Consider the following 17,304-nt stretch of genomic DNA (forward strand, 5'->3'; position numbering starts at 1 on the left):
GGCCTGTTTTCCAGTGTAGTCCTGTTTCTCTGACTGTGACTGGATGTGCTCTCTTCATCCTCTGGCTCGGAGCTCGTCTACCTGGCTGTGATTTTCCTGGATGGGGCCGCCTTTTACAGCTGCTTTTTCTATGTCTGCTTCTGTCTCCTTGAACCCCAGTGTGCCTCAGCAGATGGCCGCTCACACTGAGCCTGGTTCTGCTGGAGGTTTCTAAAGGTTAAAAGGGAGTTTTTCCTCTCCACTGTTGCTACAAGCATGCTTAGAGTGAGGGATTGCTGAAGAGTCAATGAGTCGATCCAATCAACTGGTTTTCCTTAGATAGAAAACTTTGAATCAATCTGACTAGATGATCTGGTAAACTATAAAGTGCCTTGAGATGACATGTGATGTGAATTGGCGCCATAGAAATAAACTGAATTAAATAGAATTAAAACAGTCTTTTTACTGAACTGTGCCATAGAAGTATACATATTCCCTTGAAATGCCAATGCATCACTTTTTAAACCCCTGGAGCTTGATACAGCCCTCCGTATCGTAGATGAAGGGGTCTAACCTAACCCACTTGGACTCATCTCAAGCAAGACAAACATCAATGCTTGGGTAGAATAAAAAAAGAGGCATAAACCAATGAAACAGAAGTTTAAAAACTTGTTTTTCCCTGATGCCTTTCCATCCACCTGTCTTCTAAAGTGAGTCCTAAAACATCAGAGGCTCAGAAAAAACATTTCCTCCAGGTATGGTTATTGAAGTTTCTGTTCTCGTTAGAAGGTTAATGAGGCTCACCTGAATATTTGTGGTCAGAAACCAGACGGAGGACGTCCCCCGGCTCGCCATTGATGTTAAAGCACACGGTTAGGTTATTGAGAGGAAACTCCACCACAAAGTGAGGGTCCCCATCAGCTAGGAGAAAGCAGCAGAAAGTTTAGCTTGACCAAGTAAACCTGCTCAGTCTGATACATGTTGGACAGGACTTTCAGCAAGGATTGGAATCCCTGAACCAGACATTTCAAATGTTTGGACATGCAGAGCAGATAATATGGATTATATGGTAAATTTCCACTTAGCTGGTCTCCCATTATGGCTACGTTATCAAATGGATTTAAGTCTCTAAATGATTAATGGGAATCCTTCTGTTTCCAGGGTGTTTTTAATAATCAGGTGATACAGAGTTTTCTACAGGATAGTAAGAGGTGCTAAATGTTTCATCACTACTCAAATAGACAATGCATTCAAACACTTTACTACATTTCAGGCTTCAAAAAATAAAGACATGAAATTGTAATTCTTTGCGAAGAATCAAAAACAAGTGGGACACACTCATGAAGTGGAACGAAATGTACTGGATACTTTAAACTTTTTTTAACAAATAAAAAACTAAATAGTGGGGCGTGCAAAATGAATCAGCTCCTTTACTTTCAGAGCAGAAAACTCTCCAGAAGATAAATAGAATCCACCTGTTTGTACTCAGGTCTCTGTATAAATGCATTTGCTCTGTAATCGTCTCAGAGGTCTGTTTAAAGCGCAGAGAGAATCATGAAGAACAAGGGCAAATATTTCAATCTGTCGATGTGCAGAACTGGATGATACAAACCCAAAGCAACTTGTCCCACATGTTGTTGATTCTTCACAAAAAATTATAATTTTACATCTTTATGTTAGAAGCATGAAACGTGGCAAACTGTCGAAAGGTTCAAGAATGCTTAATATTTTAGCAAAATACTTTAGCGGGAAACTCTTTGTTCCATTGATGCTGAATTTACTGTTTCTTTTAACTCTAAAATCTGTATAAAATGATTTTATTCAGGCGGGACCTGAGATGACGGCAATAGACTGGATTCGTTCTGCTGAACTGCTGTTTGCAAAGCGCAGCGTTAGACCCGCCCATTATGTTGAAAATAAGCTGAACTGAAATTAACTAAAAAATGAATGAAACATTTAAGTTTTTGAAGTTCAATAGAAATCATCACTGGTTCTCCTCAGCTGACGCCATTAGGGAGCAGCAGAACATCTTCACTGCATCACAGACAAAAGCTTTGAATGCGTTAGAAAGGTTAAGTCAAGTCATATTGTTGTTTTCTAGTGGTGGTAAAGACAGCGCTGGGATGACGGTTTAAAAACCACTTCCATGTTTCACACAGCTGATATCAACTGACAGCAGATCACCAGCCATTCTTTTTGCAGGTAAAAAGCATATTAAAATCCCCAAATAAGACTAATAATTAAGAAGAATTGATTGAACACTAATTAACTTTCATGATGTTTATGTCAAAAGCTGATCACAGGAAAGCAACTCTGGGAAAGAAAATTACCTAAATAAAATGAAGGGAATAAAAAAACATGAATGAAAAACCAACAGTTAAAGATGCTGGAATAAAATGGCCGACAACAGGCCGTGTCTTTATGACACAAAAATAGGAACAGATACCATAAAAATTCAATAAAAAGGATAGATATTAATTTATTTTAATTTGGCTGATAGTGTTTCCACATTCATTTCTTGTATTGTGGCTGTTTTATAGATTGATTGGGGTGAAATTGTTCTGCGGACAGATATATTATTTAAATAGTTTTGATCAAGGGTTAGCATTAGGGGCCTGAGCCGTCAACACAGTATGCTACAGTAGCAGCCATTCAAAATGGCCCTTCTACGGAAGAGGATTAGGGCCACTGAAAAAAAAAAAAGTTAATTGATTTTTAAATTTTATTTCAGTTTAGTAATCTCAGAATTCTGACTTTAATCTCAGAATTCTGACTTTTTTTCCCCAGAATTCTGACTTTAATCTCAGAATTCTGACTTTATTCTGAGAATTCTGACTTTTTTCTCAGAATTCTGACTTTAATCTCAGATTGAAGGCAGAATTCTGAGAAAATTCTGAGATTAAAGTCGGAATTCTGGGAAAAAAAAGTCGGAATTCTGAGAGGGGGAAGTCGGAATTCTGGGAAAAAAGTCGGAATTCTGGGGAAAAAAGTCGGAATTCTGACTTTTTCCCCATACTAAACTGAAATAAAATTTAAAAATCAGTTAATTTTTCTTTTTTTTTTTTTTCCAGTGGCCCTAATCCTCTTCCGTACAATTCCCAGTCAAACGCCAGCCGAATGGAATAGCAGCCTACTTTCCTCCAACTCGCAGCAAAATCCCCTCCAAATTCCAGCCACTGGAGTGACCTCCTCTTGCATATTTTTTTCTCTGACTCCCCCCTTTCACTGAATTACAGGGTCTGACCAGGAGATGGCGCTTCTCTTTAGATCTTAATGTCCACAAATCATGACATAAAGAATATTTTAGCACAAATATGGATGTTTAAAAAGGAATTGAAGGGGGACCAGCCAAGGTCCCATCAAGGAAAGTTGAGTAATTTGAATGGCTACTACTGTATGTGACTTCAACCCTTCCTTAAATCAGCATGTCCATAGAGTAGAAGTTCCTTTAATTTAGATGTTTTGTTCAGAACCTCTGAGCTGTTTTGGATCCAGCTAAAAGGACCAATGAGATCAGAGAGCAGTGCTAATGACAGGGCTATTAGCTCCCATTGTCTGCCTCTCTTTTGTAAAACACACAAACATCAAGAATCTCCAAGCAGCACTCAGGGCTTCAATTAGACCTTTTTCAGGTCTCAGAAGGATCACCAGACTCTACCTAAATTACAGGCCTCCCATAGATTAAGATGCACGGCAGCAGTGCTGTCTTCAGATGAACTCTTCTCGTCGATGCATAGAAACACGCTGAATGAAGCACGCAGGACTTACCCGATGTTTTAGAGATGGTGATGGACTTCTTCGCTGGTCTCCTTTCACCTTTTTCTGCAGAAAAGAAGTCACAAATTAAAACAAAGGCAGGGAGGAATAAAGGGTACAAATATATGAGAATATGCACATGATGGTAGATCTACAGAGGAATAAATAAATGAAATCAGATGTTGAAGTTGGATATTTTGTTTTTCCTTTTATTAATATTCTTTTCATTAAATTGGCTAACAAGTTTTGATTTTTGAAAATGACCAAAAAACAAATGTTTTTTTATTCCAATGTTACTCAGAAGTTGGTCCTTTACTATTTATTATTTAATCATTTGGATTAATACTGAAAAAACAACCTTCATAACCTGTGAATCCTTCATCTGTGCTCTGTTTGGTCTGGTAGACGAAACCTTTTAATAGTCTACCTGCAAGGAGGCCAATGGACGCCAGTCTAGTCCAGGGGACAGGATGCCAGTTTGAGAAGTCAGGGGACGCCACGGAATGGGTGTGGCTTAAAGACAAGAACTAAATAATAACCAAGGCTTTTACAAACCTTGATAAACCCCGCTAAAGGAAGTATTAAATATGAAAATAAAAGTGGGCTAAGGATCACACCTTGAGGAACACCGCATGTTCAAAAAGCTACAAAAACCCTCATCGGAGAAACCTCCGACTTTTTGATGGGAGGAAATCAGTTTAACTCAAATCACAGAAGGATGTTTTTAGATTCTAACAAATTAACATCTGATTCTGAATTTTTTAAGTGTTTTTTTCATTTTTCACACTTGCCTAAATAAAAGGAAGGCTTCACTGAAGGATCCTGAATCCGAAACAACTGTCAGTAAAACATGAAGACATTTTGAAGGAGGATTGCTTTTCAAAGTTTGTTTTAATAATACATCTATAGGTTGTCGGAACAGAGAAGTGTCTGGGATAATTCACCAGCCTTCCTTTGGGTAAGATTGCATTGTCCTAAAGGTGGAGCTGTTCTCTAATGTTCTCCTCTGTAAATCACTAAGTTTTCTGGATAAAAACGGAGAGTTTGATCTTAGAACAAATTAAGGTTTTCATTAGTTTCAGAAAAAAAAAAACATTTAAAAGGAACCTTGGTGCAAAGCTTCACCTATTTTGTTGTTTAGAGATGAAATCTGGCCCGCCAGCTTCTGGTCCAGCTTCTGTGGCTGTTCATCATCTGTGTCGGCCAGCAGCTCATTGGTTGGTGCGGCAGCCTCATCAGCCGCTGTTGCCATGGTGCCGTCAGCCAGAACCTGGGGCTGCTCCACCACCATTTTGGTGAGCGGAGTGAGGAAGTGGTAGGTCAGAGACCAGTTGGTGGCCTGTTGGGTGTGCCTCTCCCTTTCCCTGCTGGTGTGGCTGCGGAGCCGCGATCGGAGGCCGTCCTTGACGCTCAGGAATCCCAAAACTCGTTCTGTAAAATCTTCAGCAACCGAAGTCAGAGAAGTCCCCAATTTCTGGGTGACCCATGACCCGAGGCCCCTGGCTCCAGCTTCCACTGCAGCAGTTGCTGCCTTCACGTGTTTCTGCGTTTCTATCTGCAGGCGCCGCAGCGGCACGTCCGTCTCCAGCGTGATGACCCTGTCGTTGTTGGTGGCAGTAACCTGAACATGAAGGGATTCTGCACTGTGGTTTGCCAGCTTTCCAGCCACGACAATCTCGGAGCCGTTGAAGTAGTTGGTGAAAAGATTCTGAGTGACGTAACTGACAGAGTTCTCAGTGTAGTTGATCCTGATGTCGGACAGAAGAGGCGTTCCGATCTCATTGTAAAACCTAGAAAGGAAACCCCACAAACACGCCCGTTTATCTCCTGTTTGTGGGACAGATTATAGTATGAACATAAAGCCTGGTTACAGTTATCTCTGATTCAGATCCATCTACATCAGCAATGTCCAAACTTTGCAAGAAAAAAAGTCCATAAAACTCCAAGGTAGTGCTGTCAGGGACCACAAAGTTGAAATGATTATGGATGTAATCTATGTTATTCTTTTCAGTTTTTCCTCATAGGTTTGCAACATTTGAAAGAAAACGGCAAAGTGACTGATATAGATAAGGGATCAATGGTTCTCTGCTGATCCGCAACACAAATAAGACAAAATAACCATCCTTTTTACTATTGAATTGCATTAAATTGTCTGGGATCACAAACTATTTTCACTCCATCCCTGAATCCTGCTTTAGGGCCTCACAAATTCCTCCCAAGGGCCATAAATGGCCCCCTGCCCCAAACTTTGGCTCCCACCTGGCAGGTATCAAGTCACATGGCAGCAGTGCAATGGAACCCCCCCCATATTTATCGTCCTGGCTGGTAAAAATGTTCAAAAACGCCCCAAAATAGACAAAAGTTTAGAAATAAATCCAACTTTGATTTACTTTCTAGATTTTTCTTTTGAAATTGATCTTTACACAGTTTTTATTACCATACATTGTCTCTGTTTCTTTGGGGAGTAAATGAGGTGGTACACAATGGTCAGCCAAGTGTCACCAAGTTCCAGACCAACCATCAGATTCCAACTACAAGCTAAGAACTGTACTTTGGTCAGAAATCTCTGCCAGAGCTGGACTTTGGACTCAACAGCAGCGGATCTTCCAGGAAGGAGGCCTACGATAGGCTGGATGTCCTATCAGAACCTTGTCTCTGCTTCTGGGAATTTGTCCGGTATCCACTTATCGACTGGGGAACTGATGGCTAACAGAGGTTAATGTTACAGAAGCTGGACACATCCAGCCAGGACGTAGCCATACGTTCTGCTGATTCTGCAGCATGTTTGTTTGGGGTAGGTAGGTGTACATGAACCTGTACCATGGAGGGTGTCCTGTTGCTGTTTTCACAGCTCAGTAAACCTCCTCAGCTTTTAATAAGCCTGTTTGTTCAAGCTGGACCGGCTCTGTTATCACAGTCTATCCGTTAACCAGTCAGGTTTCACATCCAGACACATTCCTGTGCAGCTGAACAAACACCTCTGAGAATGAGAGGAGGGGCTGAAAGCAGGGGATCAGAGAGACACAGTCTCCTGTTGCAGGTATTATTGTTGTCAGCACCATCATCAGGCTCCCCCTCAGCTTGGTGGGGGATGGATGGCATGTTGGAGGTGGAGCGGAGAGGAAGCGAGGTCAGCTAATTGTCTAATAAAAGGCTCAGCATGCTGAGGGAGCCTCAAATAGATCAGAACACAGTAGATGGATAACTAGCACAGAGATGCCAGGAAGCTATCTAAAGGATACCTCTGCCGTACCCTTTGAGCATAGCGCTGGCATCAGCTTCTTCACTGATGCGTCTCATCATCCCGCAGTTCTCCAGAGACATGCGCTCCAGAAGCCTGTAATCCACATCGTTTCCAATTCCGATGGTGAAGATGCAGAACTTTTCCCCCACAGCGGAGCGAGTGCTTCCCAAGATGAAGGCGGACTCTGTCTCTCCGATCGTAGGGCGCCCATCAGTGAGGAAGATGATGAGGGAGACGCTGTTTGGGCCGGCGGTTGCAGGGTCTGAGAGGTAACCCCGAAGCAGGGAGGAACCGGCCTGGATGGCTCCATCAATGTTTGTCCCTAATAGGGAGGATCTAAAGGTTAATCATCAAACATTGCAGGAGATCTAAACCCCCGCAGAGCCCAAGAATGTATAGATGATCTCTCACCCCCGTTGGGTATCAAGGTGTAAATAAACTTCTTGGCATCTCTAATGGTCAGGGGGGTCACTGGGACGAGACGATTCGGCTGCCAAACTTTGATTTTATTGGAGAAGCTGATGAAGTTGAAATGATCAGCAGATCTCAGATCCTTGAGGATGGTGAACAGAGCGTCTTTTGTCTGCAGACATCACAGAAATGCGAGATTACTCTAGATTAGGTTTGTTAGATTACTTTAACAAACCAGAAACAGCACTTTACCTGCCACCACTTTACTGTAAGATACTGTACATAATAACAGTAAACGTCTGGATGGACTATATAAACCTTTGTACATCTTCTGTTTGTTTATAAGATCCAATGTCAAAAGTGAATTAATAAAGTTCTAATCTATTCTATGAGCGTTAAGTTTCTTGTCAACTTTATTATCTCTAAGGGGTGATTTTGTTGTGTAGACAGCAGTAAAAAACAAAAAAATTACAATCACACAATTAATAAAAGGTCACATCACATTGTGGACCTGGAATTAAGTGAAATATTAGCAGCAGGGAAAACGGATGTTAGTTTGTCTCACAATATGATCTGAATTGGGCTTATCATTGTAAGAAATGTTTGTTTCTTGCCCAGATTAATAAAAAAAGTATTTCATGTGTTTTTTTTTTACTGAAGATGAGGAATGAAAAAGTAACTGTTAGGACTCCAGTCTGTGTGGTCTGTGTTTTTGTGTGTTTGTCTTCCTTCCTCCACCAGGCGGCGCCTAGTTCTGATTCTCCTCCTCACACACCTGCAAAGCGTTACCTCGTTAACGGAGGACTCTTAAGCTGCTGACTGCCACTACCTCGATGCCAGAGTGTTTGCCAGTTTTGGGTACTCTAGCCAAGCTGAGTTTTGCTGAGTCAAACTGAGTTTTTGTCAACCTGAGTCTTAACGTTGTTATTTTTGTTTTTTGCCTCTCGGTAGGAAGTCATCCTGCCAACTGGATTTTCGGACCTTCTCTCCCTGGAAGGATTTACTGAGCTTCAAACTGAGCTGGGGATACAAACCGGAGGTTTGGATCCACTTTTTCCCCAAGGAATCGTTTGAGCTTCACACTGAGCAAGGGATTCATCTGCACCACAGTCCGTTCAAGTACCGCAGGAAAACTGAGTGGAAGTCAGTCTTCTCCGTTCATCTACAAGCAACTGCATTCTGGGTAACCCTGTCCGCCCTCCACCATATGAGACAAACACCGGAACACATTCCTCACCTACTGGAGTCTAAGAGTCAACCAATTCTCTGGAAACGTGAGTCTGCCTACCTTTCCTCCTCTTCAAGTTCGAGAATCAATTTTCCCACTGAACCTGAACTAACCGCAGTGTCTTCCCCTCACCTTTCAGTTCCGGTTGAGCAGTGTTCAGAGCAAAACTGGAATCTCCTCAAAACTTCTCAATAAACCTGTTAAACTTTTTCCCTTGTCTCTCTGGATTGGTTTATCTGCAGGTGGGTCTGAGCTCTTGATGAAATCATGACAGTAACATTAAACCAAGCTAATCAACAAAAAGTAAGACCGACCATTGGCTGCAGCTGGGATGAGTAAATAGACTCAGATAAAATTAAACAGAATGATTGAAAACTGCTTGTAAGGCACTAATCTGGTTCAGTGGTTCTTTAGGGATCAACAAATGTTCATCTGAAGATATTTTTAGAACTTACTGATGACCTTTAGTTCATATCTTCAGATAGTTAGTTATTGTATGTAGAGTTATGTGTTTTTTTTGTTGTTGTTGCTGTTTTATGGTTGTGATTTATGAGCATAAACTTCCAGGCTTAGGTCTACTTTTCCACCACTCAGTTTGGAAATATGAAAATTTCTCATTATAAAAATTAAGAGGCAGTAAAAGGAAAACTGAATGAGTCAAGATCTGCATGATCTGAGAATGAAGGAGGAATAGAGATAACCACATGTTTAATGTTCATTTATGAGGTTTTCTTTACTTTTAGCTCCAAATATTGTGGCTATCAGTCTTTTAAGTATTCAATCAGGTGAGATAACAACAATAATAATAATAATCATAAGATTGTATGTATTTGGAAGGGATTTTGATTATATTATGTCCGTGTTTTAGATTAGTGTAAGACTGATAGAAGATGACAGGAAGAAGATTAGAAGACTGGTAGAAAGATTGAATGAGAGAGGAGGAAAATAGGAACACTGATGGAAAGATTAGTGGAAGAGAACGAGGAAAAAAAATCTGCTAAGAAGAGTTTAACAGAGAACACACCAAAGACAGCTAGAAAGAAAAGAATGCGGATAGGGAAGAAGACAGAAAAGACTGAATGACCAGATGACACTAATAAACACCATCGATTAACTAATTTTATTAATCAAGCATGCTTAGTGTGAGGGATTGCCTTCTAGTCAATGAGTCGAGCAAAAAACTGGTTTTCCTTAGATACAAAACTTTGAATCAATTTGAATGGATGATCAAGTGAATTGAAAAGTGCCCTGAGATGACGTGTTATGAAGTGGCTTTATTTTAATAAACTGAAGTGAATTAAATTAACTTATAATGAGAGAAAAAAACTGACAGATGTATGAAAGGTAAAACAAGCTTTACTCTATGGAATAATATGGTTATAATCTGGTGAAAGGAAATCCCTGCCTGCTGCTTCTCCCTCCCAGCACTCTACTCTGAGTGTGTGTGTGTGCGGGGGTGGGGGGGCTCAGCTGAAACCATCCATTGTCAAGCCACACCAAAACACACTTGGTCCTCCTCCCACGCCTCACTCGGTTCTCCTGACTGATGGGAGGGCACATCAAGGGGTTGAGGACACAAAGTTCCATCACCACATAGATTCTGACCTTCTTCACTCAATGCTCGGCTCTCTGCTGGAATTTTCCACTCTGCCTTGTTGCTTTCAATCTGTTTTCCAAGTTTCTGAGCTCTTTTGGGAGCTGCATGAGTCGTATAAAAGAAAGGTTGACGGATTACAAAGACTAGCCTTCCCGGGTGGGAAGGCGGAACTGTTGTGCAATACATCCTGTCAAGCGCAGCTATTAGACAAGGCCTCCTATAATCAGATTTCATGAATGACTTCATATCCAAGATGAAGCATTTTACTCAAGTTCTTTCAACAAGAATTTTAGTAGGAAATTATTTCCTCAGCTGACTCTGAAACCAACAGATCTTCAGGGAGCAGCTCATGCTCCACATTTTCATCTTAAACCTGAATTTTATTTAGATGTTTGATTTAGAAAACTGTACTTGCCAGATATCTGGGCTGGACCCTGTCTAATGCTTGGACCAAAGGCTGAAAGTCTGAAGGCCAAAAAGTTGCAGCTCATATAAAATTGGTTTGATTATCCAGAGTTGGTTTCTTGACTTTATTCCAGTTTTCTCTATCCTGTTCCTTAAGTTACTACTATAGTTATAAAAGATTTCCAGGACAGAGTTTCTGGAAAACTATTCTCTGTGTTGTCAGAGATCCATCTCAGCCTACACTCGTCCTGTTTAGTCTCAGGGGATCTTCTGCAAGACATCATTCCAAGAAATCAATAGGAACCAGAATGTCAAACAGTTTGTATTTCTCCAATAAACCAAACATCAGCATTAAAGGAGGGTTAGAACTATCCAGGTGTGCCTCCTTACCTGCCTCATCTTCTTCCCCATCATTGAGGCGCTGGTGTCAATCACAAACACAACGTTCTTGGGCACAGCAGGCAGATCTTTGGGAGCAAAGTAGTGGACGAAGTGTCCATTTAAAACCTGGAAACAGAAGAATGCAAAGTGAGACTGGTTGGAGGCAAAAGGGGCCCTGGAGGAGGGAAACTTGGACATAATATGCGTGTGTGTTTGACATGGCAGCTGTCACCTGGACGTCACCGATGCCTGCATCTCGTTGGACATCATAGCGGATCACGAAATCTCCCATGATGCCACTGGTGGAGATCTGGGCCTGTTGGATGATGCTGGGGCTGAAGGTGATCCTCCAGACATTCTTCTCGTTCTTTACTGCGGTTGTGATGGGAACCTCAGGTTTGGCTGGACCATAAAGACAGGGAGTGTGTCACAGGTCCGGATTAAAAAAGAACCCTTTAATAAACCAGCTGGTCTGGGCTTTGATGTTCGTCTAGACTGGAGACAGAATCTGTGATTTGTGTCGCTAACTGAGAGAATTACATTTTGCTTCCTGGCGAAGGTAGCACTTCTTGTTTCTTTGAACTCTGTGTCCTTATTTTGGTCTGACCTCTGATAGATGTACAATAAGTAGAATGCACTATCTACAAACCTGTCCTCTTTCCATTCTGGAGGGGCAGAACCTCCAGGTCCACGATGGGTACATGGTCAACGACGGTGACGTCCAGGCTGAGGCGGCTTACCAACTGCAGAGGTCTGAGGCTGGTGATGTGTTCGTAGCTTCCCAGCCGCCGCTGTAGAAGCTCTTCATACATCAGCAGGAAAACAGCCTGATTCCGGCCGGGTATGTTAGCCACCGTCCTGAATACCTCCACCTCCGGCTCAGAGCTGGAGAATTACAGATTAAGACAAAACATCCCTTATGCTCCATGAAGATTGTCACAACCTCAATTTTCAAATGTTTTCTTATCTACATGAAGATCTCTGAGAAGAATTCCTAGAAAATGCTTTGACCCGACAAAGGTAAAGAGCATTTCTGGATCTTGATCATCAACAAGCCTTCAGCTGATCCAAAATGCTGCAGCCAGAGTTCTGATGAAAATGAAAAAGAGAGATCATATCTCTCCTATCCTGGCTTCTCTTCTGCCTTCTCTTTTTGATAAAGCTTAAAGTTAGAGTGGCTCAGGTTATCCTCAACTATCTCTATAGTTATGCTGCTATAGGCTTAGACTGCTGGAGGACATAGGGACCCCTTTTTCATCATTCTGCTTCATTCTGTCTCTATTCTCCCACTCTGCAGAATCTGTTAGCTCAATCTCTAACATTCTGCTCTCTGCTTTTTCTCATAGTAGCTTAATCTGGTCCAGTGAACCAAACACCAACCCAACCTTCTCAGCAAGTCTGCAAGTGCAAAGATCTGGTCCATAATGAAGGCATTATGTCTCCTCCTGGATCGAGGTTCAGACTGTTTCCTACAGTAAGTCATCAGAAAGGCTTAGAAACTGGAATACCCTCATACATCCTGTTCCTTGCATCAACAGGGTGCTCCCAGTCATCAGTCATTATACAGAGGAGTGGCAACTACAGTGAACATGGAAAAATGTATCCATTCCTGATGCCCTGGGGCTGGAACACACAAAGAAGACCTAAAGACCAGCTGACCTTACAGAGCTTAGAGCTCCATTATGAAGAAAAGGAGCTTCTTCTCCATGCTCAAAGGACACAGCTAGACTTGGCTTAGCTTTCCTGTCATGATGCCTCTTTGGCATCATGCCCATCATGATGCCCCCTCCCATGGATGTTTTAATCTATCCCTCTGGGTAAAGTCCGTGGAAAAGATCCAGAAACTGCTGCGACTGCTTTACATCCTTTGACCTCTGAAAGTGGAAGTTGATGGAGGGAAGGTGAGATTTTAAGATCTGGAATAGAAGCAGAATGCTGATGGGAGGGTTTTCAGTCAGTGGTTCTTGTACTTCCAATCACACCTTGTGTTACACTGCCTATGGGGGTGAAGGCTTTTTACAGCAACTATGGTTTCAAAGCTCCTGCAGATCCTTGGCTGGTCATGGATCATTTGAAAACCTCGAACCAAAGAAGGATTCATTCTGAGGATTGACTTAGGAGGTTTTCATAGTAACAAAGTTGGACTTTACATCCCATTTAAACAGTCCTCACATTGTTTCCATGGCAGCTGGAGCTGATATGATGTCATTTCTTCCATATGTCTCTGTCAGAGGTTTCTGTGATGGCTCGGATCCAAGCAGAATGCCTGCTGACCGTCAAACACATGATTTCTATACTTCTATCGGCTAACCCAGACCCTAACTTTAAACTTAATACACACCTTAGTCCCAAACCTAACCGCAACCCAGGTGTAGAAGCTCTCCGTGTGGGAACAGATAACTGGTCCCAACAAGTCCTGGGAAATGGGCCACATGCTCCCTAAAACGGGCCATCCAACCATCCACACTCAGCCTTTAGGGATTTTCATACCTCTGGTCGCTTAACTTCCTGGTCTTGGATTTGCCGTTTCCCAGTTTGCCCATCTTCTCCTTTGGCCTGACTTCACTCTGGTAGACACGCCCTCCGATGATCCTGGTAGAAGGGGGTCAAAGGTCAGGCTTTAGAATGCCACCCATATTCATTACTACTATTGTCAGAGATCAACTTGGATTTTAATGGACAAAGGAGGCCAACATGCTGTCAGGGTCTATTTAGAGGCCTCCATGCTCCACATGAATGAACAGATCTGCTCTCGTTGTGTTACCAGTCTTATAGAAATCAACCCTTTCTCCTCCCCCTCCTAAAATCTCCATGGTAACTGAGCCAAGAGGTGCAACTGAGCCACTAGGTCCCGTTTTGGATCACAGATTTCAGGCTCGGACTGGGAACGATTTTTGGCCCTGGCACTTTTTCATCAACACCGGCCCATTTATGGAAGTCTAGGTCTACAACATAAGCCAGAACGCTGTCAAAAACACCAACATAAAACAATACAATATAGAGGCAGACCGGCAGTTCTTCAAGAATGAATACATTAAAAGCTCAGTGGTGTCTAAGTATTTACTCCCAGTCTAGGTGGCATGTTGGCAATGAAATGGAATAATGTAAACAGATGCAAAAACCCCATCATGCACCACAACATCCATCCATCCATTTTCTAACATGCTTACTTCCAAGCGGGGTACCCCACCTCTCGTCAATGGGCGAGAGGTGGGGTACCCCCTGGACAAGTCGCCAGTCCATCGCAGGGCAACACAGAGACAAACAGGACAGACAACCATTAATGCACACACTCACACCTAAGGAGAATCTAGAGAAGCCAATTACCGGTAACCTAATAGTCATGTTTTTCGACTGTGAGAGGAAGCCGGAGTACCCGGAGAGAACCAACGCATGTTTAGGGAGAACAAGCAAACTCCATGCAGAATCGAATCGTACCCAGAACCTTCTTGCCGCAAGGCAGCAGTGCTACCTACTGCGCCACTGAGCAGCCGCACCACAACATATTTGCAAAATATTCAAGGATAAAGTCACCAAATATAACAGGAACATAGTAGTTTGGTGTAAAGAAAGCATTTTAGTTTTACTATAATTTAGTTTGTTGCAAGGACTTTACAGTTTGAAGAAATAGAAAATGACACCATATGCCAACCGTCACAAGGATGTACATGACAAGGAAGGGCTATATATACTACATGCATCATTTAGTTGGTTAACATTGTATTACTTCTTGAGCTTCTTGAGTTATTTACTGTGACAGGTAGGAGCTTCAGCCGGGGAGTAAGTTTTGGGGCCGGTATGATATAAGGAGTAAATTTACATCGGGTAAATGACCGATATCACAGATTACCAGTCCGAGCCTGACAGATTTCTAGGAATTAACAGGATGAATTCTTTTTAACTTCCTTCTAATGTGCAGAGGTGTCAAGTAACGAAGTACAAATACTACGTTACTGTACTTAAGTACACTTTTTAGGTATCTATACTTTACTCCATTACCTATTTTTCTACCTACTTCTGACTTCTACTCATTGCATTTTCACACAAGTATCTTTACTTTCTATTCCTTACATTTTTAAAACAAATGTTCCTCTTTACTCTTGGCTTTGGTTTAATGTTTATAAATATTTATTTCCCGTCATGTGCTCCATCCAATGCAGATCATTGGCTCCATCCACATCTAGTGAAAACTAGTGTAACTGGATGAGTCATAGAACGCAAACACTCATTGGTTAGCTAAAGGAAATCATCAGAAGCAAGCAGGTGTTCTTCAAACTGCTAACGTGAATTGTCTATGCCATGCTACAATGATGGATTCAGAAAAAGATGTTGAAATGTCTGAAAGGTCGAACACAGGCGAGAGCGTATCTGGAGACAGAGACCAACAAGACCTCCCTCATCCTTGGCCCTATCTCAAAGAATTTTTCGAAATAGTCAAAAAATTGAGCTTTCAATTAATATAGTGGCATCTGGCTGTTTATTTTGAAGGTTACTTTATACTTTTATACTTTAAGTAGTTTTTGAAACACATACTTTTTCACTTTTACTTTAGTAAAGAGGTCAGATTGTTACTTCAACTTTTACCAGAGTGTTTTAAAACTGCAGTATCTATACTTCTACTTAAGTAACAGATGTGTGAACTTTTGACACCACTGCTAATGAGAAATAAATCTAAATCCAGATGCAGGTGTGTAATTACAGATTAAGTTGTCCTATAACTGTTGCTAAAGATTCTGTGTCATCTAGGTCATAGTCATGCCAAAAAAAAAAAAGTTTAAAACAAACCACCGGACTTTGTTTTCCAAGTTTGAAGACGTTTGGCTTCCCAAACAGAAAGCTTTCTCAATTCAAAGGTGGTTTGAAAGGAAAGCATTTTCAATAAGAGAGAAAAAGCAACCTTAAACAGAGGGGGGTGGACTCAGGTTTCAGCTCATAACCTAGAATGCATCGCTAGAGTTGATTTCTTCATCTCAATCCTCATCGCCATGCAGGTGGTCAAAACATCACTCCCATAAGCCAGGTCAATATCGACCCTAATGACTCCCCATTGCAGAGGCATGGGCCGGTTTCAGGTTAATTTGCAGTCCAACAACGACCTCAACAACTCCCCTTTACTAAGGAGTGGACCTGTTTTTGGTTCAATCTGCATGTTTTCTAAGCCCTAACAAGGATTATATTGGGCTATACTATATAAAGCCTGGAGCTCAATGCTAATCCAGACATTTTTAATTGAGAATTCTTCCTGGTTGGGAAGCGAAAAGTCTTCAAAGTTGGAAAACAAAGTCCAGTGGTTTGTTTTTAACTTTTTTTTTTATATTATTATTGTTCTAGATCCTCATAACTGGTAAATTTGGGAGATTCTGAGTTGATTTCCATGGCCTCCCTTTGAAAAAGAAGCTAAACCATAAAAGTTAAAGAAATCAGACATTTCATAAACATGAAAAAATCCTCCTTCAGCTCCTTAAGAGCTCAGGCCAGCATTAGGCCAGAGGCAGAACCAGGCCAAGAATGCAGTCATCCCTCCCTCGCTTCCCCAGGCACACCCTGCACGTCATACAGTGATGATGGCGTAAAGGATAGGAAATAAGAGGAAGAGCAGCACATTCTGAAAACCTGTTTCTCTGATCAGGCCTCTAACTGGACACCAAGGTTAAAACTCTGATGTTTTTCTCCATTTTCTCTCTACATTGGATTTTTATGTGAAGCTAATGTGTTCTGCTCATACATGGTGAAGTTGGAGATAAAAGCTCCAGTGGGGATCCTAAACTGGAAGGTGCCTTCAGCAGCAGCAGCGTGTCGGTTCAGCATGGAGCAGTACACGGCGGTGAAAGCGTAGCGGGAGATGATGGTGGTCTTGATGGACAGCTCTTGGATGTAAGGCTTATTCTCCTGAAAGAGAAAAACATGAGAATGCCCCCAGCAAGGAACCAGTTCATTCATTAACTGGGATTTGATGACAGACCAGGACAAAGCAGCTCTTAACTGGGACTTGGAAAGACGCAGATTAGTGGTTTTCAACATTTCTGCAAATGAAACTCCCTGTCAGCGCTCCGTAGCTCCTCCTTCCTCTGCAGCTGTTTTGTCTGAGTCAGACTGGACATTGAGGGCATCAAGGATCATCAGGCCTTAAGTTTTGTCCCAGATTCTCAATAAGATTTAGGACTGGACTTTGACTAGGCCATTCTAAGCCATGTTTGTCAGGGTTCTGCCTTCTGTTTAAGTTTATTTTTAGTTTCTTTTTATCTGTAGTTGTTTTCTAGCAGTGATTAGTTCTTCAGTTACTCTCGGTTTGCCCCTTGTGCT

General features: G+C 41.9%; 1 protein-coding gene across 1 annotated transcript in view; it reads right to left on the reverse strand.

The window, feature by feature from the left end:
* The window catches only part of itih5 (inter-alpha-trypsin inhibitor heavy chain family member 5), a 21,623-nt gene that overhangs the window by 2,535 nt on the left and 1,784 nt on the right, over window positions 1-17,304 (reverse strand). The window contains exons 3-12 of the mRNA XM_015382543.1: window positions 16,727-16,890; window positions 13,492-13,593; window positions 11,651-11,886; window positions 11,234-11,403; window positions 11,011-11,127; window positions 7,391-7,562; window positions 6,989-7,301; window positions 4,861-5,525; window positions 3,748-3,801; window positions 784-900 (exon numbers count right to left, since the gene is read on the reverse strand). Coding sequence (XP_015238029.1) covers window positions 784-900; window positions 3,748-3,801; window positions 4,861-5,525; window positions 6,989-7,301; window positions 7,391-7,562; window positions 11,011-11,127; window positions 11,234-11,403; window positions 11,651-11,886; window positions 13,492-13,593; window positions 16,727-16,890 — 2,110 coding nt within the window. The remainder of the gene's footprint in view (window positions 1-783; window positions 901-3,747; window positions 3,802-4,860; window positions 5,526-6,988; window positions 7,302-7,390; window positions 7,563-11,010; window positions 11,128-11,233; window positions 11,404-11,650; window positions 11,887-13,491; window positions 13,594-16,726; window positions 16,891-17,304) is intronic.

The sequence above is a fragment of the Cyprinodon variegatus genome, unplaced genomic scaffold, assembly GCF_000732505.1.
Source record: "Cyprinodon variegatus isolate N-32 unplaced genomic scaffold, C_variegatus-1.0 Scaffold259, whole genome shotgun sequence".
NCBI lineage: Eukaryota > Metazoa > Chordata > Actinopteri > Cyprinodontiformes > Cyprinodontidae > Cyprinodon > Cyprinodon variegatus.